The 27,685-nt window shown below is 39.7% G+C and overlaps 1 protein-coding gene across 4 annotated transcripts in view; it reads left to right on the top strand.

Moving 5' to 3' along the window:
• The first annotated feature begins 6,652 nt into the window (after nt 1-6,652).
• Samhd1 (SAM and HD domain containing deoxynucleoside triphosphate triphosphohydrolase 1) overlaps nt 6,653-27,685 on the top strand; it is a 61,459-nt gene continuing 40,426 nt past the window's right edge. Inside the window, exons 1-6 of one of the 4 annotated variants that reach the window (XM_078051737.1) lie at nt 6,653-6,998; nt 12,100-12,166; nt 15,662-15,734; nt 18,556-18,716; nt 21,260-21,375; nt 23,350-23,420. In XM_078051737.1, coding sequence (XP_077907863.1) covers nt 6,797-6,998; nt 12,100-12,166; nt 15,662-15,734; nt 18,556-18,716; nt 21,260-21,375; nt 23,350-23,420 — 690 coding nt within the window. In that variant the 5' untranslated portion in view covers nt 6,653-6,796. The remainder of the gene's footprint in view (nt 6,999-12,099; nt 12,167-15,661; nt 15,735-18,555; nt 18,717-21,259; nt 21,376-23,349; nt 23,421-27,685) is intronic. The other 3 variants (XM_021729522.3, XM_005329859.5, XM_013360580.4) reach the window with 3 other exon arrangements.

Raw genomic sequence — 27,685 nt, 5'->3', positions numbered from 1 at the left:
CTCGGGACTCCGTCTTTACCAACATAAACTACATGGTTTCCCAACATGTTATCAACCACCATAAACTACTTGGGGGTCATCTGGCATCCCAGATATTTTTCCTGTCTCATGCTGATTGGAGGTTGCTAGGGGGGTTGCTATGGGTCCTCACCTAGCTTAACTGAGTCAGGGACACCTGTGATGCAATGTTTCCAAAGGAGCCGTCAATTGGCTTGGTATCGTGGCATTTCTGTATCCTCCTCCCTTCTGCTAATGATGTCTAAAATTTGGGGGCCAACAGAGGTGAGGCAAAGAACCTCACCTCCCCACTGGTGCATAGGCCTATCCACAAGTATGGCTGTATGCTGGACCGGTAGTCAGTGACGGGTATGATCCAGTTGCAGTGGTATCAACCTAAGACAGGAGGCTGACGCCTAGAGGTAAGTTTATCCGATGACGGGTAAGGACCATATGTTGAATAGTACAACCTAACAGGCACGGTCCCTAAGCCACATTGCTTGTTGTTTAATTAATCAGAAGCGAGGAGATGCTGAGAGCCATAGCCCAGTAAGAATGACACATGGCAATTTCCTTGTCAGCCTACCCCATGTTGCTTAGAGAAAGGACTCTCCATCGTGGAAATGGGCTTGCCTTGGACCCAGGTCATTTGCAGTGACATTGCATGAATGTTTGAGAAAGGTGACCCTGCTCAAGGACCTGGGCCGATCAGAGTTTAGGGCGGATCAAGGTTTAGGGCGGTTCCAGGTTTAAGGTGTATCCTGCTGGGAATAGGGCGTATCCTGCTGCCTCCAGGTGCCTGCTCCAGGGTATTTGTGATGCAGAGCCTGGTGGAGGTGTGGATTTTTCCCAGAACGTGCGTGTAGAGTGCCAGAACGTGAGTATAGAGTGCTGGTGACAGTTCGAGAATAAAGAGTTGCTGTTTGAATCTACAAGGTGTGAGTGGCTCGTGATTTTGTGCCCATCCAGACTGTGGCAGCTTAGGAGTGCTCTATGGGTTTTTCCAAGGACAAGGGTCACGCTCCCTTCCTTGGACAGGCTTTGCTCTGAGGTACAGGCTGGTTTCTCAAAAATGGAGTCTCATTAGTTTCTCCATACCATGGGTTCCCTCACTGAGCAGCAAGGAATTTCTTAGAGAAAAGGATCTTTGTGAACTTGACTGGCTAAGAGTGGCATGCACTGGAGAAGGCATTGCATGAGAGGATGAGGAATCAGACTAGATTGGATGGGATATGAGAGTCACTACAAGGGAAAAACCAGCCATATGATACTGGATCTGTGGAGTAGATGAACACACAGTATCTTCATGAATTTTTATGTGGTGCTGAGCTGGTGCCTCACACATGTGAGGCAAGCACTTTGTCACTGAACTACATCCTCAGCCCCTCTTCAATAGTTTGAAGCTAGCTAACTAGAGCAATTGTAAAACCCTCTTCTGTTGTAGATTCAGGGCTACCAAGCAAATCTACACTGAAATAAGATCAACTAATGCAACTACCATTTTTAATTTTTAGGAGCCAATGCCATGTTTAAAATATAAGTATGATTGACTCTTAGGCATGAGTTTTTTTTGGTTTTTGCTTCTTTGTTTTTGTACTGAGGATTGAACCCAGGGTCACTTAACCACTGAGCCACATCCCCACCCCTTTTTATTTATTTTATTTTAAGACAGGGTCTTGCAAAGTTGCTGAGGCTGGCTTTGAATTTGCAATCCTCTTGCCTCATCCTCCTGAGTCACTGGGATTGCAGATATGTGCTATCACGCCCAGCTTAGCAATGAGTTTTAAAAGAGTCTATGAGTGGGCTAGGGTTGCAGCTCAATGGTACAGCACTTGCCCAGCAAGAGACCTGGGTTCAATCCCTAGTATTGCACAAGGAAAAGAAAAAAATAAAATAAAAAGATCTATGAGTGTTTTTGTTTGTTTGTTTTGTTTCCTTTTTGTTTTTTAACCTGGAGATGCCCCACCCCACTAAGGGAAGTCTGCTCACTTTTTATATGTTTGAGCATCCCAACCTCCAAATACATGGCTACTCCTACCCCAGACACTGTGTCACAGGGAGTCATTCTATACTCCATAGGATAAGAGGGCCTGTCTCTACAAGAGCTTAAAGGCAATAGACTTTTTAAGGTCCTCTCAAGTTATAGAAAGATTAAAAAAAAAAAAAGTGTGTCACATTAGATTGGGTAGAGAGAAGTGATAGGAGGGGAGGGGAAGGGGGAAAGGAAGGACAGCAGAATGAAAGAAAGAAAGGAAGGAAGGAAGGAAGGAAGAAAGAAGAGAATAGTGATTTTCAAGGTCTAACCAGATGTCAAGCCCAGAGCACTTAGGACCTGTATGTAACACTGGGCGAGTCTCTTCACCTCTCTGAGCTTTGCATCTTTAAATGGCTATGGTAACATTAGAGTCTTTGTCCAAAACTAATTCTCTTCCTCATGGAACTAGACCTTCACCTTTGCCTAAAGGGTAAACATGTGACTTGACAGGGTCAATCTTTTTTATAACCTTGTCCACAGGGATTTAGTTCAGGAAGGGAAGCAACCCAGGCTTGTTGAAGTCATCCTATTACAATTTTCTATTGGGCCTGGAGGAGTATCATGTCTGGATATGGAGCCCAAAGGATAAGACCCTCCCAGCGCCTGTGGCTCCCACATTATGCACCTTATTTGACCTCATCTCTTACTGCTCCCACTTTGACTCATTCTGCACCCACCACAATGGCCCCCTTGCTATTTCTCACTCCACATATGTTTATACTTCAGGAAATTCACTGTTCACTTTCTCTGGAATTTTTTTCCTCCACCTGCATAGCTGACTCCATCTCCTTCAAGTTTCTGTTCAAATGTCCCCTCTTCCAAAGACCAGTCCTGACCACCCCCTTGCAAAATGGGGACCTAACTCCCTCTGCTCTTAGTCTCTTATCCCGCTCTACATTTTTCCCACAGTACCAACTCCTGACTATCAGTTTATCATTGCTAATTATATCATCGCTTGTTGCCAGCATCTTCCCACTAGAATATAAGTTTTACTAGGTAAGGGGTCTCTGTCTGTTTTGTTTTGTCCATGGATGTGTCCCAGGAGTCTAGAGCACTGCCAGGCAAATAGGAAGTTCCCAGTAAATGTTCATATTTGATGGGTGAATTAATGAGTGCATTTGGGGTTTTTGGTTTGTTTGCATTCTTTTAGTACTAGAGATTGAACCCAGGGGTGCTTTACCACTGAACTACAGCCCCAGTCCTTTTATTTTTTATTTTTATTTCTTGGTACCAGGGATTGAACTCAGGGGCACTTGACAACTGAGCCATTCCCCAGCCCTCGTTTGTATTTTATTTAGAGACAGGATCTCATTGATTTGCTTAGTGCCTTGCTTTTGCTGAGGCTGGCTTTGAATTTGCAATCCTCTTATCTCAGCCTTTCAAGCTCCTGGGATTACAGGCTTGCACCATGGCACCTGGTTTGTTTTTAAATTTTGAGGCAGGGTTTTGCTAAGTTGCTTAGGGCCTCGCTAAATTGTTGAGGCCCGATCTTGAACTTGGAATCCTCCTATCTCAGCCTCCTAAAGTGTTGGGATTACAGGGGTGGACTACTGCACCCCGCTGACTAGCGTATTTGTAACCCTAGGAACCTAACACTATAATATCTATTCATGGAGATTGTTATGAAGATTAGAAATTATAAAGTAGGGCAAAAGTGGAATTTCTGAGAACATCTGAGGAGATGTTTCTATGTATGTACACATTTTACTTCACAGATTTTCCTTCTTGAGCATTTTTTTTTAGTTGTAGTTGGACACAATACTTTTATTTCTTTTAATATTTTTTTTAGTTATAGGTGTACACAATATCTTTATTTTATTTTTATTGGTGCTGAGGATCGAACCCAGTGCCCCACATATACTAGGCAAAAGCTCTACCTCTGAGCCACAATCCCAGCCCCTATTTATTTTTATGTGATGCTGAGGATCGAACCCAGGGACCCACACATGCTAGGTGAGTGCTTTACCGCTGAGCCACAACCCCAGCCTCTTGAGTGCTTTTTTAATCACATTAGAAATCAGTATTTTTTGTGTGTGTGGGAATCAAACCCAGGGTTTCATGTATGCTAGGTAAGTCCTCTACCACTGAGCTACACCACCAGCACAGTACTTTTACTTTTTTATTTTTAAAGAATTTTGGCTTGGCTTTGAGATTTGCACAGCTGGGGAAAAGAATGTTTGAGGAGGCCTAGTTCAATAAAAGGAGAAAAGGAAGTGAAAATAAGAACCAGAGAGTTAGCTGGAGGTGAGAACCAGCAGTACTGGTTGCAGAGGAAGTTGTGGAGAGATGTAAAACCACAAGGTTAATGCTCCCAGGATAAAATTGCACAATTGGCTAGTTGGGTGACAGCTAGTTGGACATCAGGGAAGAATTGCTGGGACTATTCAAGGTCACTGGGCAGTGGGCCTCAAAATAGTTGATCATATTGTCTTTTCTAGGACTGAGGATGGTAAGCTTAACTTGAGAAAAGGAGAGCGTGGGCAGGGATTCCTGTCATTGTTCCCAGGGGTTCCTGTCATTGTGTAGAAGGCCCGGATGCAACAGAATCACAGGATTGCAAGTGGAGTTAAGTGTCAAACTGGAAAGAATGTAAGATTTGGAGTTAGCACTGCCTTAGAATCTCAACTGTTGCTTACACTCTGTCATTTAAAAGCCCGTGACCTGGAGCAAATAACCAAGCATCTTTTACAATATCAAAGAAGATGGGAAGAAATAATAAACATGGCTTAAATTACACTTTTTTTTTTTTTCAGAGCTACTAGGGATTGAGGCCAGGGCCTTCCACATACTAGGTAAGTGCTGTAACCCCACCTTTTATTTTTTGAGATGGTTTCTCCCTAAAGTACCAAGGCTGACCCTGAACGGTGGAATCCTCCTATGTCAGCCTCCTGAATAGCTGGGATTATAGGCATGGAATACAGTGCCTGACAGAAATTGTGCTTTTTAACAAACAAAAAACCAAGTAAAAATTCTGAAAAGCAACTGAACAAGTTCAAGTGATTAATCTAAAAACCCTGTTTATATTATCTTTATTGCCTAGGAACTCTTCTGTGGGGGAAGATTTCCCCACAAGTCTTATAAACAGTTTTCCAAATAAATTATTTCTGACTTATAATATCTCACTCAGACAAATGCTATTTGTTTTCTCTTTTACCTTCTTGTTTCAGTTTCATAAGTCTTGGCAACTGCTGGGTACTTTCCACAGTGTTCTAGCTGGTTAGGGCATGCTTTTTTGGGCCTGGTCTTCTGTGAAAATGGAACCCTCCCTATACTTTCCCCAAGGATCTGTGGGAACAGCAAGCAACCTAAAATGTTGGGCTAGCTAATAGAAAACTACTTTACACCAAAACTCTCATTGACAAGCAATGGTTGGCTAGTTATTAAAAGCATGGCCGGCTCCATTTTCTGGGTTTGAATCTAGGTTTCTCATTTCCTAGCTGTGAGACCTCAGGCAAATTACTTTTTCTTCTTTCTTGTCTTCTCTCTCTCTTTGGTGGAGGGGATTGAACTCAGGGCCTCTCTAATGCAAAGCAGGCGCTCTACCAAGAGTTCCAACCCTGTCTTTGTATCTCACTTTCCTACATTCCAAGGTTATTGTGATAACTGAATGTATCAGTATTTATAAAGCCTTCAGAATAGTGACTGGTACACAGTAGAGCTTTCGGTTAACAATATTTCAGCTTGTCAATTTTTGTTTTGTTTTGGTACTGGGGATTGAACCCAGGGCCTCCCCTGCACTTGTGCTGTATCACTGAGCTATGCCCAAGCCCTTTGGCTAACCCACCGGACCACTAATTCATACTGCTAATGATAGAGCTACTCCGCCTCATTCCTTCTTCATGCCGTAGATGAATCTATGGTTTGATTGCTGGAAAGGTGTTGGCTTCACTATTAGTGGTAGTTGTAGTCTTTTTACCAATAATGCATGGACCAGGATTTAAAGAGGGAGTTGGGCCATGCCCCGAAGTGGCTAAAATGAAGGAGAAATGCTGTTACTACCAGTTAGTAAAAGTCCTGGTGGGGAAATTTTAGGTAATCAGATTGACCACTTCCCTTTATCTGGGGATTTAGGACCGAGTGAGGGGTCAAGGATTCTTCTTTCCGGGAATCCATCTCCATTTGGAACATTTTAAGTCTGCCCTGCATAGCAACCTGAAAACAGCATCTCCAGGGTCCTCTTGCTACCCAGCAAGATTGCAGAATTTGTGAAATGCAAAAAGACCCTCTCGCATGAGGTTTGAAATAATTTTGGGAGTCCTCCAATGGTTCCCCCTATCCATTTTTGTCTGTGTCGGGAAGGTACTGGCAGGTTCGCGCGGTCTTTTAGGGGTTTGGGGGTGTCTGAAACGCCAAGGGGAAACCTAGTACACATTTGGAGGAGGGTCCTCTCCATCCACCAGAAGAACCCCTAATCCAGAGTGTGACCAGATTTGTTTTGCACCCAGCCACGCTCCCCTCCAGCGCTGTGTCTGCTAGCATCTCCCCACAACCCCAGCACAACCGGTTGGCTTGTAGCTCCGCCTTTTCCCGTAAACACCCGAGCGAAACTGACGACCGGACCGTCTTTGCGCCTGCGCGTCGAGCCTAGGGCTAGAGCCGCAGGGCCGTCTGGCTCAAGCGCTGATCTGCCAGTGCGCCTGCGTTGGAGGCCTCTAGATTGGCACGCTGAGTGGACTCGCAGCCGGCACTCTGCGGTCAGTGCGCCTGCGCGCGGGCTGCTCGCCGCGGTTCTTAACTGGGCTTCGCCCGGCGCCGGGTGTAGCCATGCGGAGATCCGATCCTGAGCAGCTCTTCAAGCGGCCCAGATGCGATGGCAGCCCGAGAACCCCACCAAACACTCCTTCCGCAGCGGCGGACAGGACCCCGGAACTCCACCCGGACCACCAGACCTGGGGCCCCGAGCAGGTGTGCGCCTTTCTAGCGCGCAGTGGCTTCCAGGAGCCCAAACTGCTGGAAAACTTCCGAGGTAGCCGGGCTGAGGGGCGAGGGATGGGGACCCGAGGCGGGGGGCGGCCTGGCCTGAGGAGACGCCCCCGAGAGACAGGGCCTCACGAGAGGACCCGCAGCTGAGACGGGGAGGCTGACCCGGGAGGCGCCAGAGGGGTGGACCTGAGGCGGGGGTTCGGGGGAAGGGACGTCAGGGGGCGGGAGGCCTTCGAAGAAGAAGGGGCCCGAGGCGGGGAAGGGGGACGCGACCGGGAGCCACCCAGAGGGTGGACCTGTGGCCGGGAGCTCCGGGGTTGGGGGTTGTGAGCCTGGGAGGGACAAATGTGGATTTGGATCTTACTCTGATGACCTTCTTCAGGAACTTGCCACCCAAGAGCTGGACGCGGGAGACTTGCCACCCGCCAATACTTTTTTTTGGTTCGATTTTACTGAATCCAGCGGCGTTCTATCTCTGAGAGCCACATTCCAGCCCTTTTTATTTTTTATCTTGAAACCAGGTATCTCAAAGTTGCTGAGGCTGACCTTGAACTTGAGATAGATCATCCTGCCTCAGCTTCTTTGTCAGAACATCATCAAAACGAGATTTTATTCACCTCTAGCTTATCCTCTAGACTGGACACTCTCTGAAGACAGGGACTCAGCCTGACTGAGTTTTACGTTCCCAGCACATATGAGGTACTCATTGCAGGATTTTTTTTTTTTTTTCCTATTCTTGGTACTGGGAATAAAACCCAGGGACACCCTACCATGGAGCTACCCCCCCCCAGCCCTTTTTAAGTTTTGAGACAGGGTCTCCCAAAATTGCTGAGGCTGGCCTCCAGCCTGGCGATCCTCCTGCCACAGCCTCCCGAGTAGCTGGGATTACTTGCCGGCTCACCGTGCCTGGCTCGGATCCTCCTTTCAGGTAGAAGACGTCTTTCCCCAGACCTTGATGGGAGGCTTGCTGTCATTCAGTCTTACCAGGCTCAGGGGACCCCCGCTGTGTAACCGCAGCTCCTTGAACACTTGCCACATGAGAGGTTTTGATGCTTTTATGTTTCTGTTCCCACATTGCCCCTCCCGAATTTGGGGTTTTCCTAAGGGGAAGGAACTTGGTTTGTGAATCTCTGAATTCCCCCCTGACTACTGTCTCAACCCAGTGGGGCTCAACGTTTGATTAGATTTGCAAAGCTGGGTAATGATTATGTTTTACTCTTTTTTTTTGGGGGGGGGGGTAACCAGGATTGAACTCTGGGGCACTCAGCCACTGAGTCACATCCCCAGCCCTATTTTGCATTTTATTTAGAGACAGGATCTCACTGAGTTGCCTAACACCTTGCTGTTGGTTGAGGCTGGCTTTGAACTTGTGATCCTCCTGTCTCAGCCTCCCAAACTGCTCAGATTACAGGCATGCACCACCATGCCCTGCATGTTTTACTCTTTGTTAGCAGTTTCCCTTCCTGAATCTGAACACTGGGGTTGTTCAGGATCCCACATGGCCACACAGTTTGGGTCTGCTAGTTCATGTTCAGGTATCCATTATCCACTTGAAATCTGCTCAGCTTTTTGTGGTGGTGTGAAGCTTAATCCCTGCCTCATTCTCTGAGGTGTTCTTAGGAAGGTGGCTTGCAAATTCAGTAAATTTTTTGTATTTGTGGGGTGGAGCCTGGTTTGTTTAGGTTGAAAACTGGGTTGGAAAGAACTTCAGTGGTTCAGGACCTAAAGGGAATTATGCCTTTCTTTTTCTTTTCTTTCTTTTTTTTTTTTTTAAAGAAAATACTTATTTTTTAGGTGTAGATGGACACAACACAATGCCTTTATGTTTATGTGGTGCTGAGGATCGAACCCCGGTCCTGCCCGTGCTAGAGGAGTGCTCTACCGCTGAGCCACAATCCCAGCCCCCATGTTTCTCTTTTTCCCTTTCCCCCCTTTTGTTTTTCTCCACTACAGGGATGGGCTTTTTCTTTGATGAGCAACAGGTGGGATGAAGTAGTTTTATATTTTCTTTTGGTATTAGGGATTGAACCCAGGGGCACTTAACCATTGAGCCACATCTCCAGCTCCTTTTTGTATTTTATTGAAGACACGTTCTTGCTGAGTTGCTTAAGGCCTCCCTAAATTGCTGAGGCTGGCTTTGAACTTGCTATCCTCCTGCCTCAACCTCCCAAGCTGCTGGGATTACAGGCGAGCACCACCTCGCCCCACTCTAGTTTTATATTTTCTATCTCTAAAAGGGGATTGGCAATGCTGTGGCTCTCTTGTTTCAGTGGTGTTCTGTCAATTAATTCATCAGCCTCCAGAATTATTTGTGTTCTCTTGAACCCACAGTCTAAGGCTAGCAGAAAACACTATGTACTTTCAGTTGGTTGAAACTGACCAAGTATCCCCTCTTGCTCATATCTTATTGGCTGCTTTGTCTTGAATAAACATTAGTCAAGTTTCTCTCTTGCTTTACAGGCCCCTGAACTCTTGCATGTCCCCAGATCTAAGCACTAAGGATGTGGAACATGCCCCCCCCCCATCAGCTTCTCCTGGGAACCCTGCTGATCAATGTGGGACACTCTTCTATAAGACCCCACTGGTCATTTCCTCTTGCTTATCCAGCTCCCTCCAAAGGTTTTGCTATCTTTGCTTGTCCTTCCTTTATCCTATAAAAGAAAAGCCTTTTTCTGTTTGATTTTGAACCATTTGCAGATTTCTGAGATTGGAGTTTTCTGCCTATTTGCAGTAGTATTTCTTTCTAGTTAAAACGTATCTGTATCTAGATTTGTTTTTATACAAAACCAAGCACCAGGTACTGATTTCTTTTCCTCATGGAATATAGACTCACAAGAACTCTGAATTTAGATGCTATAATTCACACTTTTTAAAGATGCTGTTTGGGAGGCCCAGAGATGTGAAGTATCTTTACAAAGGTCACACCATTAGGAAAACACAGAGCTGGGTATTTATTTATTTATTTTTGTGGTATTGGGGATTGAACCGAGGTTGCTCTACCACTGACCTATAGCCCCATCCCTTTCTATTTTTTATTTACTGAGGCTGAGGTTGGCTTGGAATTTGTGATCTTCCTGCCTCAGACTCCCAAGCCTCTGGGATTACATCCATGTGCCACCTCACCTGGATTTTGCCAACTATCCCTTAACAAGTGGAGGAAACCACTGGTGGTTGGGGATGGGGAGGGAACACACCTGTAATCTCAGCAATTCTGGAGGCTGAGGCAGGAGGATTGAAAATTCAAGCCAGCCTGACAACTTAGCAAGAACCTGTCTCAAAACAACAAAAGTAAAAGAAAAAAAAAAAAAAAAAACACTTCAGTAGAACTAACCAACTAACCATTGGTTATAGATAGCAAAAAAGAAAAAGTAAAAATGATCCAAATATCCAGCCATAATAATAAAAAATATTGAGTGTTTACTTTGTGTGAAGTACTGTTCTATGCACTTTGCACTTTATATAGTTCTTTTTTGTTTGTTTTTGTGATGCAAGGGATGGAAGCCAGGGCTCTGTGCATGCTAAGCACATTTTCTACCACTGACCTATGTCCCCAGCCCCTTCATGTTTTATCTTATAAAATCTTTACAAGTTGGGGGACACCTGAAAGAATTCAGATGCCAAGAAAGGAGAGCATGGGCTGAGAAAATGGGCACACCTGATATCCCGATGAAGTTTTTGCCTGCAACCTACAAGCAATGTGACTTCAGGAGAATGGTCTCAAACTTTTTAAACTGTGACTCAAAACAAAATATATTTTATATAGTGGCCGAGAAGCACACGTTATCAGTAGATAAAGCAGCAAGGGTTCCATTAAGTTGCTGAGGCTGACCTTGAACTTGTGATCCTCCTTGGTCTCTTGTATGACACCACACCTGGCCTTAGGTGTTTGAATGTTCCCAACACAAAGAAATGACAAATGTCTGAGGTGAGAGAGATGCTGATTTCCTTGATTTGATCATTACATGTTGTATACATGTATTAAAATGTCACAATGTCCCCCTTAAATAAGTATAATTACTATGTGTCAACTAATAATAAAAATGTAGTTTTTTAAAAAAAAAATCTTTACAAGTTGGTGATATGGATCCATTTATATCCATTTTAGAGGGAAGGAGAATAAGGCCTATGGAAAAAAGGTTAAGTGTATTATGATCCATTTACACTGTTTAATACAAAATAACTATTAAAAATGATGATGTGGGAGTTTTAATAATTGACAAGAAAGATGTTTACCACATTGGGTGAGGAAAATAGGTTATAAGACAGTTTAATTTATGTAAAATTACAAAATGTATAGATAAATGTATTATCCAAAATGTTAGTAGTCGTTATCAATCAGGAGAATTTAAGCTGTCATTCTATATTCTTTCAAAATAAAAAATATTATGTGCTTTACCAGGAGGTTTTAGAAATAATTCAACACTTTGAGTGCTCCTCAGCAAATAATTTTAACCTTGTCATTTAAAAAATAGGCTTGTTTCCTTCCCTATCTCCACCCCCCAAATCTACCTGTTTAAAAACCAGGAAGCCACTGACCTGGTGAAACCTCAACAAATAATCAGGTTTCACTTCACTTTTTGCTACTGGCTTTTCTTGCAAACAATTTATATGAATACTATATACATTTTTACTTGATTTATCAGAAAAATGCTTCTTGGTTTAGTTATGAAGTTTAAGACTTTACAAGTAAAAAAAAAAAAAAAAATGATACCATTGTGTCCTAGGGCCCAAGGGGGTTTGGTTCCAGGATGCCAGCAGATGACCAAAATCTGTGGATGCTCAAGTCCCTTACATAAAATGCTGTCATATTTGCAGATAACCTGTGTGCATCTCCATTCAAATATTTCATTTCATTCTGGTTTACTCTCCACCTAATACAATATAAATGCTACATGTAGTGCATAGGGAATAATGACAAGAAATAGAAGTCTGTACATGTTCAGTACAAGATGCAGTATTTTCCAATCACACCAGATATAGAACCCATGGATAGAGGACCAACTATATCTGGCACGGTCCATTGCCTATAGTGGGTCCTCAGTAAACATTGGTCTGAGTAAATTCTGATGGATTCAAGTTGAAAGAAATTAAAAAAACTTGTGTTGTAAATATTGAATTTGTTTTTCTTCCTCTTTCTTCCATAGACAATAAAATCACAGGTTCATTGCTGCCCTTTCTTGATGAATCACTTCTTGAAAACCTTGGAGTTAGGTAAGAATGATAAAGTTCACATTGGAACCAAACATTTTATTCACCTTTGAGGGACAAAGCCCAATATCTCTGATACTAACTGTTCTCATTTTAAATCTATGAAGTGTTTTAGAGCAGTATCCCTTGCTATTTGTTCTGGTGTGCAAATCTTGTGTTTAATATTACTGATGATTCCTACTTTAAAGAATTTTGTTGACTGGCTTTCTTGAAGTTTGTGGCTAATGTTTTGCTCTCAAGTTCAAAATTATTGAATTATGCATACCAGAAAATATTTAGGAACCAATAGGAAGTAAAAAAACTGGCAAGTAAAAAAAACTCTATCTTGAACAAGACCTAACATATCTTAGGTCTTCCTAAACCTATTTTAAGATTGTGATGTATCCATTGTATAAAATGTTGAAGTAGGGCTGGGGATGTGGCTCAAGCGGTAGTGCGCTCGCCTGGCATGCGTCCGGCCCGGGTTCGATCCTCAGCACCACATACCAACAAAGATGTTGTGTCCGCAAAGAACTAAAAAATGAATATTAAAAATTCTCTCTCTCTCTCTCTCTCTCCTCTCTCACTCTCTCTTTAAAAAAAAAAAATGTTGAAGTACACGATTAGGCCTTAATAAATTGTACACACATACATAGATATTTTAAGTATGGCTCAAGGTTCCAGGATCTGGATTAGAGTGGGAACACTTTAAAGATCTCAGTTCAGAATCCAGCCACTTACAAATTCCTCAAAATGGAGATTTTGTTTCCATTAGGAAATTGGCAACAGTGATGAAATATGGTCTCTTGTAGAATTTCACTTAGTTAAATGTTGTTTGTGGTAACAGTAACCAAAGAAGCAAAACAAATGATTATACTGAATTACTTCATGCACTATTACTTAGAATTTGTTAATGGAAGTAGATTGTGAAAAAATGATTATGCAGCACTTTCAGTAATCGTCCTTTGACTCAGAATCTTCAGGGACCTCATCTTGGCTGTTTTATAACCACATTTTGACTACCTCAGTTCTCAAAGTCTCTCTTACTGGTTTTGTTTTTTAGTTTTTTTTTTTTTTTTTTTGTACTGGGGATTGAACCTAGGGGCACTTTACCACTGAGCTCAAATGTGCATCCTCCTACCTCAGCCTCCTGAGTTACTGAGATTACAGGTGTTGCACCGCTGCTCCTGGCTCTCCCTTGCTATGTCTTGTGTATAATACTTGCTTACCATTTGAACTAAATGTAGTTGTTCTAATGATGTATTTTTTGTCAAAGGAACTATATTATTTTCTGTGAGCCCAAATACTATTGATGCATGCAGCGAATATTTATGGCAGGCTTACTATGGGCCAGAATTCCAGAAGGCACATCTATGACTCTGAGATAGGTTCTGCAGGACTCCTTAGAGCTGTCTTGTCCTGTATGGTAGCCACTAGCTACAGGCTTAAATTAATTAAATCAGATTTTAAAAAATCAATTCCTCTGTAACAGTAGCTATATTTCAGGTGCTCAGTAGCCACTCAGCTACTGTGTTGGACAGAGCACATACAGAACATTTCCATCACTGCAGAAAGTTCTGCTGGACCTTGCAGGATGAGCCGTGGTTTCTCACAGTAATACTAGTGCCACCAGCTTATACCCTCGTACTGTTTTTCTCTCCTATCTCCTTTTACCTTTCCTAGTTCCACTATTCCTATTCCAGGGTGTATACCTCAAAATAAATTATCTGTATGAAAGTTCTCATCCTGGACTCTTCATTATATAGGGAACCCAGTTTAGACAAATAATTCTAGTATTCTCTCAATTTTATGATTATTGACTTATGAAGGCTTTTCTAGAAAATAAACCTTGTTACATTAAATGTATATAGTTGTAAGAAGCATTAGATTGCAGAAATATTGTGAAACAGAAAATCTTATTTTAGTCTAAGTATCATAGCTTATGACTACTTTAAATTTTTATTTCATGCCATATCCTTGCTAAATAAAAGCATACTCCCTCTATTTTTTTTTTTTAATCCGTGGTTTCCTTGTAATTAGTTTCTTTTGGGGTTTTAATTAAGTGATGAATACTGAGTATCAGTTCAGGAAAATATTGGGCAGAAGTGAGGTTAGTTTAGGTTTGGTATTTGTCAACTAAGTGATAACCCTCAACTTGTCAGTTTTAGCCCAATTGTAAGTACTTCCTGAAACCTGGCTTTGTGCTGTACTTACTATGTCAAAATGATGAGGAGGAAAGGGGAATAGTAAAAAAAAATAGTAAAACACAGTGTGCTACTTCAATCATTTTTTAAAAAAAATATTTATTTTTTAATTGTAGTTGGACACAATATCTTTATTTTATTTTTAGGTGGTGCTGAGGATCGAACCCAGGGCCTCGCACATGTTAGGCGAGCACTTTACCACTGAGCCACAATCTCAGTCCCCCTGCTTCAATCATTTATAATCTATGATAATGCCTCTACACATCCCTAGAAAATCATTATTATTATTATTTTTCCAGTTTTGCAGCATGGGGGATTGAATCAGGGCTTGCACTTGCTAGGCAAATGTTCTGTCACTGAGTTACATCTCAGTCCTTTTTAACTTTTATTTTATTTTTGCTGAATTGCCCAGGCTGACCTCAAAATTGTTATCCACCTGCCTCATCCTCCCAAGTACCAGGGATAACAGGCATGCACCACCTGAGCCCAGCTAATAAAGTCATTCTCAAATTCATTATTGATATGGGTCTCAGGGTATATAGCATGGAGGCCAATGTGGTGTTTCTGACTTATGTCAATCTAGGACTTTTAGCAAAAGTTTCTTTTTTTTAATCTGATAGCTAGTAGATCAGTAACAGCTAAGTAGACCCTTGCCTGCTGTTTTTTTTTTTTTAATCCAATTTTTTTTTTTTAATATTTATTTTATTTTTTACTTCTCGGCGGACACAACATCTTTTTTGGTATGTGGTGTTAAGGATCGAACCCGGGCCGCACGCATGCCAGGCGAGCGCGCTACCGCTTGAGCCACATCCCCAGCCCATTGCCTGCTGTTTTGTTGACACTTAGCCAGGAGTTTGGCCAGTATACCTGTATCATGAATAGTTGTAAATAAAGCAGGGCTATTCAAATTTAATTCCTATTGAATTATTTCTAGAAACTGAAGTGTTATGATGGATTAAAGACAATGGAAGATGGATATAAATAAAGCTAAAGCCTTCATAATATTTGGTTCATACCTGATGCTCATAAACCAGTACAGGATTGTGAAGATGACTTGTATAGAGATGCTAAAGTCTGAGTTTGCCAAGAGGGGTGGGGATCAAGGCAGAACCCTAGGGCAGGCCTCCCCTGAGTCAGTAGGAACTTAATTGCTCTTAGTTAAAAAGCAAAGGAAGAAGGGAGTTCCTAGGAGTTATTGCTGGTTCCTTCCTATCTAATCTGTCAATATAGCTAATCTAGAGTTGATTATATACTATATACTCCTGGGGTTATTATTAAGCAAATGATGATAAATTTACTTATCTTGTAATTTTAGTTCCTTCAGGGAGAGGAATAAGCTGCTTCATTGTATCCAACGATTGAGTAAAACTCAGGTTGAGACAACTAAGGTAAGGTGAATCTGAGTTCATTCTGTCCTAGTGTTCCCCCACCCACACCCCCATAATGGGACTAAACCTAGGGGCACCCTTCATTGAGCTATAACATCAGCTCTTTTTTTTTTATTTTGAGACTGGGTCTTGCTAAGTTGCCTGGCTGACCTCAAATTTGTGACTTTCCTGCCTTATCTCTCTCTTTTTATATTTATTTGTTTATTTGTTTTTTAGTTGTAGTTGGACACAATACCTTTGTTTTCTTTATTCTTATGTGGTGTTGAGGATCAAACCCAGGGCCTCGCACATGCTAGGCGAGCACTCTACCACTGAGCCATAACCCCAACCCTACCTCATCTCTTTTGAGTAGCTGATTATTGGTATAAACCACTTCGCCCAGCTAAAATAATAATTATTAAGAGTGGGAGCTGGATACAATGTTGCATACCTGTAATTCTAGCTATTCAGGAGGTTTGAAGCTGAAGATCACAAATTCAAGGCCAGTCTGGCAATTTAGCAAAAGGACCTATCTGGAACAAAAAAATATATAAAAACATGAAAAAGCATTCCCTATGCATTTTTTCCCCTATGCGTTTTGACATGAAAATATATGTATATTAACCAAGTTACATACTTTTTACTGATTTTTTTTGTAAGTAGCTTAAATTTATTTTGTTTTAATGTTGAGTGAAATGAATATTTGAAGACTGGTTATTAAATCTGAAAAATTGATGGTAAAGACTTTTAGGCCTTTATGTGAATTAAAAATAGTTTATAAAATTTTTCTTTTATAATCTTTAAGAATAAATAGATTCTCATTTATAGTGGTTACATTGATCTTGGTTTAGGAGGAAAGAATAGACCAGTATGTGATTTTCAAATATTTATTGATTATTTATCAAATATTATCTCAACAAACATCAACCAGTCTCATAAAGTTGGAAATAATAGTCCTTGACTGAAGCTGGCAGCACCCAAATTGACTTGAGCTAATTTTACAGGAAATGAATTTCTTATCAGTATATCAGTAATATGTTCAAATGTGGAGCCTGGTGATCTCTTTAAGCTTTTTTTTTTTTTTTTTTACAGCATTAAGTTTTTGTAATTAATATTTCCATATATTTCTGTTATTAATTAACATAGTTTACCATCTGTGTGTGTACATGTACATGTGAGAGAGATGTCAGGGATGGAAACCACAGCCTCATTTATGCAAAGTACTCTACCTCTGACCTACTTCCCCAACCTGACATGGTACACTTTAACTGTAATAGTTCAGCATGTTAACATATATTACATTTCAGTAACAGCTCGGCAGCAGTAGTTCAAAACATGTTTGAGTTTCTAGTGACCGACAGGCAATATAGTGTGTGATACATTCTGAGAATGCATTAGTTAAACAAGACAGCTAGAGTTCTTCATCTCCTAGAACTCCATATACTTTTTTTTTCCCTTTTGGTGCTAGAGATCAAACCCAGGTCCTTACACATCTAAGTACTCAGTCTATCATTTAGCTATACCCTCAGATCTTCTGTGCACTTTTTTGCGGGGCAGAGGGTTACTGGGGATTGAACTCAGGAGCACTCAACCACTGTGCCACATCCCCAGCCCTATTTTGTATTTTATTTAGAGATAGGATCTCACTGAGTTGTTTAGCGCCTTGCTTTTGCTGAGGCTGGCTTTGAACTCTCGATCCTCTTGTCTTAACCTCCCAATGCACCATCATTCCCAGCCCTCTGTGCACTTTTTAGAAACTTTATGAAATAGTTTGAAGGTCATGACTTAGATAGCTTTTCAGATTATTTATTCTATAGACTTGTTTCTGAAAGCAGTTATTTAGCTGAGAGTGCAGTTCAGTGGTTTTGCTTAGCATGTGTAAAGCCCTGGGTCCAATCCCCAGCACACACAAAAAAGGTGTGTCGGAGGCAGTTATTATGGACAGATAAAGTTATTTTTTGTTTGTTTGTTTTTTGCAGTGCTGGGGATCAGTCCTTTGGTCTCATATAATAGGCAAGCATTCTACCACTGAACTATATGCCCACTGAATTCTATCTTTATTTAAAGATGCATGTAGGAGTAAGTCTTTTCCTATATTTAAAGCCCCTGTTTTAGCTTAGAGAAATGAATAATTGTTTTCCTGGGTATTTCTTATCTATCTTTTTCTTTTTTTTTTCTTCTATTTATATTTCTTTCTAAGGATTTTAGTAATTTTAGTGATGTAGGTACAGTCAGAAAAAAATGTAGTCACAGTGGCCATAGTAACATGGTTCACATGATCTGAATGAATATGTTTATATCTAGATGAGTATGTTAGATGTATGGAGTTGTTTTTGTGGTGCTTAGGATCAAACTCAAGGTCTTGTACGTGTTAGACAAGTACTTTACCACTGAGCTACACCTCCAGTCCAGTGAGTATGTTTAATTGAATATGCTTAGTTGAAATTACATACCTAATCCCAAAATGAAAATTCTATCTTTCCATTGTTAGAATCCATTGGGAAAAAGTAAAGTATACCCAAATCTAATATACTAGATCTGTCTGGTATCTAAGGTAATATAATATATTGTCATTTTCTTTAATATTATTCTTATGGGGTTTTTTTTTGGGGGGGCGTGTTTACTAGGGATTGAACTCGGGGGCACTCGACCACTGAACCATATCCTCAGCCCTCACAAGCTGCTGGGATTACAGGCATGTGCCACTGTACCTAGCTCTTTAATATTATTCTTGCTTGAACAGTTAAATAACTCTTTGTACTATAGTTAGGAATGGCTACACAAGAATTTTAGATGGAGTTATGTTGCTAATTATGTTATTAATTTAAACATAATTTTCCAGGTGATTAATGATCCTGTCCATGGCCACATTGAGTTCCACCCTCTTCTTATCCGGATCATTGACACTCCTCAGTTTCAGCGTCTTCGATACATTAAACAGTTGGGAGGCGGTTACTATGTTTTTCCAGGAGCTTCACATAATCGATTTGAGCATAGTCTAGGGTAAGAAGGGAAAGAAGGTGGGGAACTTGCAGCTTTTAATTACCTCCTCTGTCTCATCAAATAGTTGTCTCATCTCTTAGAGAATAAATAATTTTACAAAATGGTAGTAATATCCTTATTTTATTGAAGATAAAATTGAGACTTTTGATTTACCCTGCTATAATTTGTTTATTTTGTGTATGGTTAAGCTGCCTCATATCCTTCCTGAAAAGGTAATGAAAGTGTTTATTGATAGGTGTGTTGGATTAAATGTTTGTATTTAAATACTGTTTAAAAGTTAATAAGGTTGGTTTCCAGTAGAACTAATTATGTATTAATGGGTTTTACTTTTTTTTTTAACTCTGTAAACTTGATTATTTTCCTTTAGTCCCTACTTAGTCTTGTATAAATTTACTCTTTGAAACTAGATAATTTTCTTACTTATCAGGAAATTTGTAAGTCAGAAAAACATTTGTAAGTTTGCAGAAGGTGCCCCCTGTGTTATGTACAATGAAGTTGAATCTTTGGTCTGCTTTTCCATTATGTATAGCCAAAAGGACTTGGGGAGAGAAAAAATGGACAATTGTCCAGATTTTCATGCTATACTCACAGTGTGTTACTCTGTATGTCTGTCTATTCCATAGCATTTTTAATTAGTCAGAACACATGTATTTATAATCAATTTTCAACAAATCACAAACAAGATAGAAATTATTTTGCTCCTCCTGAAGCTCAGAAGTTCACAGGAAAACAGTATAAATCCATTGGGAAAAAGAATTTTCTTTTTAGGGGAAAGAAAAGATTGTATTCTTTTTAGAAATTGCTTTTAGAGGGAAGTCCTAAAAGTGCATTTAATATTTGTTAAGCACTGTGTGTGTGTGTGTGTGTGTGTGTGTGTGTGTGTGTGTGTGTGTGTGTGTGTGTGGTGCTGGAGATCAAACCCATAGCCTGAAACATGCTAGACAAACAATGAACTGCTGAGCCACATCCTCAGCCCTGTTAAACATCTCATCTTCAATCTGTGTGGTAAACATTCAAAGCCAGAGATTACTGCCTTTTTAAAAATTGTATAAAATAGGGCTGGGGATACAGTTCAGTTGGTTATATGTGGTGCTGAGAATCGAACACAGTGCCTCACATATAAAGGCAAGTGCACTACCACTGAGCCATAGCCCCAGCCCCACAGTAGTCATTTTTAAGTGTGCACTTCAGTAAAGTTAAGTACTTTCACATTTTTGTGCAGTCGATTGCCAGACTGTTTATCTTGCAAAACAAACTATTTGCCAATAAACAATAATTCCCCTTTACTCCCTTTTTTTTCCCAGCCTCTGGTAACTATTGTGCTTTCTGTCTATGAATTTGACTACTCTAGGTACATCATCTTAGTGAAATCATACAATATTTGTGTTCTTGAGAGTGGCTTTATTCACTTAACATAATGTCCTTAAAGCTTATCCATATCATAGCATGTGTCAGATTTCTTTTTGTTGTTGTTTTGCTTTTTTTATAATATATATTTTTTAATACGTTTATTTATTTTTATGTGGTGCTGAGGACCGAACCCAGTGCCTCACACATTTGAGGCAAGCACTCTACCACTGAGCCCCAGCCCTTGTGTTCTTTTTCTTTTTCTTTTTTTTTTTTTTTAATTTTTTATTTTTTATATTGGTTGTTCACAACATTACAAAGCTCTTGATCTTTTTCTTTTTTTTTTGATAGAATCTTGCTATGTTGTCCGAGTTGATCTCAAACTCATGTTCTCAACAGATCCTCCTGCTTCAACTTCCCAAGTACTAGGACTATGGGAACACGCTGCCTTCCTTTTTAAGGCTGAATAATATTCCATTGTTTGTTTATACATTCATTCCTTGATGGACACTTGGGTTGCTTCCATCTTTTGGCTATTGTGAATATAGTACTCCTGTGAATGTGGGTGTGCAAACATCTCTTTAAGATACTATTCTCACTTCTTTGGGATATATACCCAGAGTAGAATTACTAGATCATATGACAATTGTATTTTTTATTTCTGTATTTTTTGAGGCAATACCATACTTTTTTCTTTAAATATATATATATATATATATATTTAATTATAGGTGGACACAATGTCTTTATTTTATATTTATGTGGTGCTGAGGATGGAACCCAGTGCCCCATGCATGCTAGGCAAGCGCTCTACCTCAGAGCCACAATCCCAGCCCTACTATACTGTTTTCCATAGTAAGTACACCGTTATGCATTCACATAAGCTTGTCCAAAGTTTCCCAATTTCTTCACATAGCCAAAACTTGTTATTTTCTATCTTTATGATAGTAGCCATCCTAACACTGTGGTAAGAATGGTGTCTCATTATGGTTTTGCTGTGCATTTTCCTCACGATTAATGATGTTGAGGCAGAGGGCCTGCTTTGAGATTCTTGTTTGTGTGTATTCTAAAATAGACTATATTCTGTAAAGTTACCCAAATACATATTAGTTCAGGAAATGTATTGAAGCTCTTGAGTTCCAGAAGTGTTGTTCATCTTTCAAACAAAATAAAGGCTCTTGGTTTTTACTCAATAGGGTGGCGTACTTAGGAGGATGTCTGGTCCGCTCACTGCGTGAAAAACAGCCAGAGCTGCAGATCAGTAATCGAGATGTACTCTGTGTTCAGATTGCTGGGCTTTGTCATGATCTCGGTAAGCAATACAGACAGCCAAAGTTATTATGTAGAATTATAACATAGGTCACCTCTCTGTGTGACTTAGAAATCAGACTAACCAAGAGAAATGTGGAAGTTTTGTTTTGACTCTTCAGTTGACACTAATATAAATTGGAATTTTGCTTCTTTCTGGAAGGACATGTAAGTGCAGAACATTGCTCTTCTATTTTCTTGTAGTCTTTAATGAGTTTCCTGTGTAAAATATCTTTGCTACACGTTACATGAAAGGGCTTTCTTTTTTTTGTACCCAGTATTGAACCCAGGGATACTTAACCACTGAGCCACATTCCCAGCACTTTTTTTTTTTTCTCTTTAGTTACTTTGTCAAGTTTATTCCTTGAATACCTAAAACAGATTTGGAGATCTCCTTTTGTTCCCTGATTCAGATTAGATTTTTGGGCCACTTAAATCCAAGTAGAAGAATATAATTCTTTTCCTTTAACAAAGAAAAGAGAAAAGGATCTGTCCCTGACACTTTTATTTATTTATTTATTTTTTTAGTTGTAGATGTACACATATCTTTATTTTATTTATTTTTATGTGTTGCTGAAGATTGAACCTAGTGCCTCACATGTGCTATGCAAGCACTCTACCATATATTTAATATATTTAAGGTAATAGAAAAATTATACTTGAGATGGTTTAGAGGAAAACATCTTTGAATTTTCAAATTTTCTGTAAATCTGATATTTCAAAATAATGTGCTTTTAGGATTGTTACATTACCAAAGAAAAAAGGAATATGACTTTCAGTTTGTCGTTTCATACACAAAAAACTTGCTTGTAAAATACCCATGATTCGCATTGATTTGCATGCCAATTAAATTTTTTTTTTCTTTTTCTTTTTTGGTGCCAGAGATGGAACCCATTCAAGCAAAGAATGCCCTCTGCCACTGAGCTAACATCCCCAGCCCTAAATAAATAAACTTGTATTTTATTGAAAAAATAATAATAAGCCTTCATCATTCCTTTTAGGTAACACATAAATATCTTTTCATCAGATTTATGTAAGCCCTGGCAACTAGAAACCTCTCTGTGGAGAGTTTACTTTCTTAGGTTGTTTTTGCTGCTATTTGGGAGGAAGGGATGGGTACTGGGAATTGAACTCAGGGGCACTCAACCACTGAGCCACATCCCCAGCCCTATTTTGTATTTTATTTCAAGACAGGGTCTCACTGAGTTGCTTAGTGCCTTGAAAATTGCTGAGGCTGGCTTTGAACTTTCAATCCTCCTGTCTCAGCCTCTGGAGCCGCCAGGATTACTGCACCCAGCTAGTTTTTGCTTCCTTTTTTTTTTTTTTTTTTTGGGATATCTGTTTTTTAGTTGTAGTTGGACCCAATACCTTTATTTTACTTATTTTTTTTATATCATTTGTTCATTATTCTACATTAACTGACAAATTCTTTTTTTTTTTTAATATCTTCATTTTATTTTTACGTGGTGCTGGGAATCGAACCCAGTGCCTCACGCATGCTAGGCGAGCGCGCTACCACTTGAGCCACATCCCCAGACCCTTCTTTTTTTTTTTTTAACATGTCTTCAACTCGTATTTTTTTTTTTTTAAGAGAGAGAGAATTTTAATATTTTATTTTTTAGTTTTCGGCAGACACAACACAACATCTTTGTTTGTATGTGGTGCTGAGGATCGAACCCAGGCCACATGCATGCCAGGCGAGCGCACTACCGCTTGAGCCACATCCCCAGCCCTTATTTATTTTTTTTTAATGTGATGCTGAAGATTGAACCCAGGGCCTCACATGTGTAAGGCAAGCACTCTACCGCTAAGCCCCAACCCTAATTTTTGCTTCTTATTCTGTTGTTTTAGAACATTTTATTTATAGATTATTAGTGTCTGTTGATACTTAAGTTAAACTGAAACGATTTTTAAAAGAATTCACTTTTTACCAATTTACAAACATTTTTCTTGTTCTAAGGCTGCTTTTGTTTTTAAGGTCATGGGCCATTTTCTCATATGTTTGATGGGAGATTTATTCCACTTGCTCGCCCAGGAGTGAAATGGACGGTATGTATTCATATAGTCAGTAGTTGATACCAAGACTGTTTAAATGGGCTGTTTAGCGAGATTCTCTGCTTGGTTTTTCCTGCTTGGTTGTAATATCCTTCCTCACTCTGGTTTTTTTTTTTTTTTTTTTTTTTTTTTTTTAATTTTTTTTTTTTTTTTTTTTTTTAAGAGAGAGTGAGAGAGAGGGGGACAGAGAGAGAGAGAGAGAGAGAATTTTAACATTTATTTATTTTTTCTTAGTTCTCGGCGGACACAACATCTTTGTTGGTATGTGGTGCTGCTGAGGATCGAACCCGGGCCGCACGCATGCTAGGCGAGCGCGCTACCGCTTGAGCCACCTCCCCAGCCCCCTCACTCTGGTTTTAAGGGTGTTTCCATGCACGACTGTACGTGCTCTCTTGGTTCTTAGTCGGCAAAGAAGGAATTGTTATCTTCCTTTTTTACCAGTGAAGAAACTTGAGGCTCTTAGAGTCCTATTCATGTGCCAAAATTCACAACATTATGAGTGAAAGGTGGAGCCAGCACTGGAAAAACCAGGTTTCCTAGTTGTCAGTTTGATGTTCTTTCTATTCTGTTGACCTACTATAAAACAAAATAGGCCAACTCCATTTTTTTGTTCATTTTGTATGACCCTGAAGTAATGCTACCAACAAGTTTCAAAAAATACTTTATTTTATTTATTTATTTTTTAAAATATTTTATTTTTTAGTTTTTTGGTGAGCACAACATCTTTGTATGTGGTGCTGAGGATTGAACCCGGGCTGCACGCATGCCAGGCGAGCGCGCTACCGCTTGAGCCACATTCCCAGCCCTCAAAAAATACTTTAAATGAACCATTTTATAATTAGGCATTTGCTGGAGGCTGATGTATATTTTTGGAATCCTTTTTTTTTTTCTTTTAATGGACAGAATACTTTTATTTTATCTGTTTATTTTTATGAAGTGCTGAGGATCAAAGGATCAAAGCCAGTGCCTCATACGTGCTAGGCAAATAGTGCTCTGCCATTGAGCTACTGGAATCAGTTTTTGAGCAGTCAAGTTAGGTTGGCCCCCACAGGTCCTATTATACTATATTTCTGGAACCTGGAGTAAATAAGGATATTGTTATAAATTGAAAGCTTATTACATGTCAACCACTTTTTTCTCCTCTTTTTTTTTTTTTTTTCTTTCTCTCTTTGAAACATAATTCACATATAATAATATGTATAGATTTTAAGTGATTTTTGACCAGTGTATACTTTTTCATTTTTTAGGAAAATTTCTTACTCTCCCACCCTAGTGTTTTTTTAGTGGCGGTGCTGGAGATTGAACCTAGGGCCTTACACATGCTAAGCACATACTCTACTCCTAGCTTTTCCTTTGTTCCTTTTTAAAATCAATTCTCACTTCTTTCCCCATCATCATCATCTTCTGATGTTCATAAACAGATTAGTTTTGTCTGTTCTTAGATTTGATATAAGTAGAATCAGATAGTAGGTACTCTTTTTTTGTCTTATTTATTGAACAAAATGGTTTTGAGGGGCTGGGGTTGTGGCTCAGCAGTAGAGCACTTGCCTAGCATGTGAGAGGCACTGGTTTTTTTTTTTTTTTTAAAGAGAGTGAGAGAGGCAGAGAGAGAAAGAGAGAGAGAATTTTAATATTTATTTTTTAGTTATCGGCAGACACAACATCTTTGTATGTGGTGCTGAGAATCGAACCCGGGCCACACGCATGCCAGGCGAGCGCGCTACCCCTTAAACCACATCCCCAGCCCGAGGCACTGGGTTTAATCCTCAGCACCACATAAAAATAAATAAACAAAATAAAGGCATGTGTCCATCTACAACTAAAAAAAATTTTTTTTAATATTTATTTTTCAGTGGACACAACATCTTTATTTTATGTGGTGCTGAGGATCGAACCCAGCGCCCCACACATGCCAGGCGAGCACATTACTGCTTGAGCCTCATCCCCAGTCCTACAACTAAAAAATTTTTTTAAAAAATGGTTTTTGAGATCAGTAGTTGATCTCTTTATTGCAGAGTCGTTATCCCAGTATATGAACAAGTCACAATTCATTTCTGCTTTCTCCTTTTGATGGAATCTGGATTGTTTGTAGGTTTTGGCTATTACATATAAGATTATTGTGCACGTTATTGTACAAGAATTTTGTGGACATATGTTTTCATTTCTCTTAAGTGAATACTTACGAGTAGAAACTGGTCCAAATAGGAGTTGCATGTTTAACTTTATAAGAAACTACCAAAGTTTTCCAACCTGGTTGTACATTCCCATCAGCAATGTGTGAAAGTTGCAGTTGTTCTTCAGCCTCACTAACTTTTCATTTTTTTATTTTATTTATTTATTTTATGGTGCTGCTTATGGAATCTAGGGCCATGTACATGCTTGGCTTGCATTCTAGCACTTGGCTAGAATACCCCAACATTTAATGTTTCCGATTAGACTTTCTGAATGTCAAATGGTAGCTTACTGGTTTAATTTGCATTTTCTAATATATGTTGAATACCATTACCTGTAACTTGTATTTGGCACTTTGTTATTCTACGTCTTTCTCTCTCTTTTTTTTTTTTTAAGAGTTAATTCAGTATTTTACCCATTTAAAAATTTTGATTTGAGTGCTGAGAAGTATGACTCATTGGCAGATTGTTTGCCAACACAGGTAAGATTCTGAGCTTGCAAAAAAAAAAAAAAAGAGAGAGAGAGAGAGAGGAAAGAAAGTAATTTTATTGTTTACCTTTTATTATTGATTTGTAGGAATTTTTTATTTTTATTTTTTTGGTACTAGGGATTGAACTCAGGGACACATGACCACTAAGCCACATCCCCAGTCTATTTTATTTTTTATTTTGAAATAAGGACTCTCTGAGTTGCTTAGGGCCTCACTAAATTGCTTAGGCTGGCCTTGAACTTTCCTCCTGCCTCAGCCTCCCAAGTTGTTGGGATTATAGGCATGTGCCTCCACAGCAGGAATTTTTTTTAATATGTGCTATTAGATATATATATTGTGAATTTTTCCTAATGTCTGGCTTGTCAATTTATTTATTTATTAATTTTTTTTAGTTGTAGATGGACACAATACCTTTATTTTGTTTGTTTTTATGTGGTGTGGGGGATCGCACCCATTGCCTCACACATGCTAGGCAAGTGCTCTGCCACTGAGCCACAGCCGTCCCCATATCAATTTATATTTTAATGGTGCCTTTTGATAACAAGTTTTCAATTTTTATGAAGTCCTCTGGTTCTTCAAGCCAGTAAAATGGATAGTTTCTCATTAGTTTTGCTGTCTTGGGGCGTGCCCTCATGATAAAAGCATAATATTGAAATATTGCCTAGTGTCTTTTTCATCCGAGTGTTGACTCTCCACTAACATCTGCTTGCTTTTGGTCATTACCCAGACCTTCAGGGAGTTACTTGTCCAGAGTTTGGTTGTTTTTTCCAGCACGGTGGGTTAGCCATTACCAAGTCCTTTTCTTTGTATTTGCCTTTCCCATTTAAGACTTATTAGCTTATATAGAATTAATTATGTATGTAATGGTGTCATAGGTGAATGGGGAGCCAAAGCTCCTAACCTTGGTTCTTGTGTCCTAATAAGAGAACATTTCAAGGCAAACACAAAAAGTCAAGCAAAATACACTCTCAAGAAAGGAGGGCGTTGTTATGGCTCAGTGGTAGAGCACTTGCCTGGTATGTGTGAAGGGCACTGCGTTCTGTTCTCAGCACCGCATAAAGTCCATGTACAGCTAAAAAATTATTAAAGGAAAAGAAAGGAAAGCCAGTTGTCTCAGAGCAGAGAATGACAAGGAAACTTGACGCTACTTCCAAATTTATTACTGATTTATGTTTGCCAAAGGATCTGGGTCCACCTTCTGCAGTCTTCACTAATCCCGTGTGTGACTCCTCCTCCACCTTGGGTGGGTTTTTTTTTTTTTTAACCTTAGTTGGTTCTTTCTGGAGTTGTCATGATGACCATCTCATTTAGCAGGTGCTTCATCTGAGTCAGCCCTATGTTAATGCAGGTGATGTGGTCAGTGTCAGGACAAATTTCATCTTCCTAGGCCTGCCCTACTAAAGAAATTTCTCTTCTGATACACTGAGAAGCCTATGGCCATAAATCCTTAGTGTATTTAATGATCCCAGTACTCCCTAACAGGAGTTAGCCCCATGGATCTTTCCTTCTTGAGGTATTTATTAATTGGTTCCCTTTGTTTCCAGGGTTAGCACACCTGTTGTTTTCCTTTCTCTTTCTCTTTCTCTGCCCCACCTTT

This window comes from Ictidomys tridecemlineatus, chromosome 5 (assembly GCF_052094955.1).
Source record: "Ictidomys tridecemlineatus isolate mIctTri1 chromosome 5, mIctTri1.hap1, whole genome shotgun sequence".
Taxonomy (NCBI): Eukaryota; Metazoa; Chordata; class Mammalia; order Rodentia; family Sciuridae; genus Ictidomys; species Ictidomys tridecemlineatus.
Note: the sequence above shows the minus strand (reverse complement) of the source record. Positions and strands in the feature narration are given on the sequence as shown.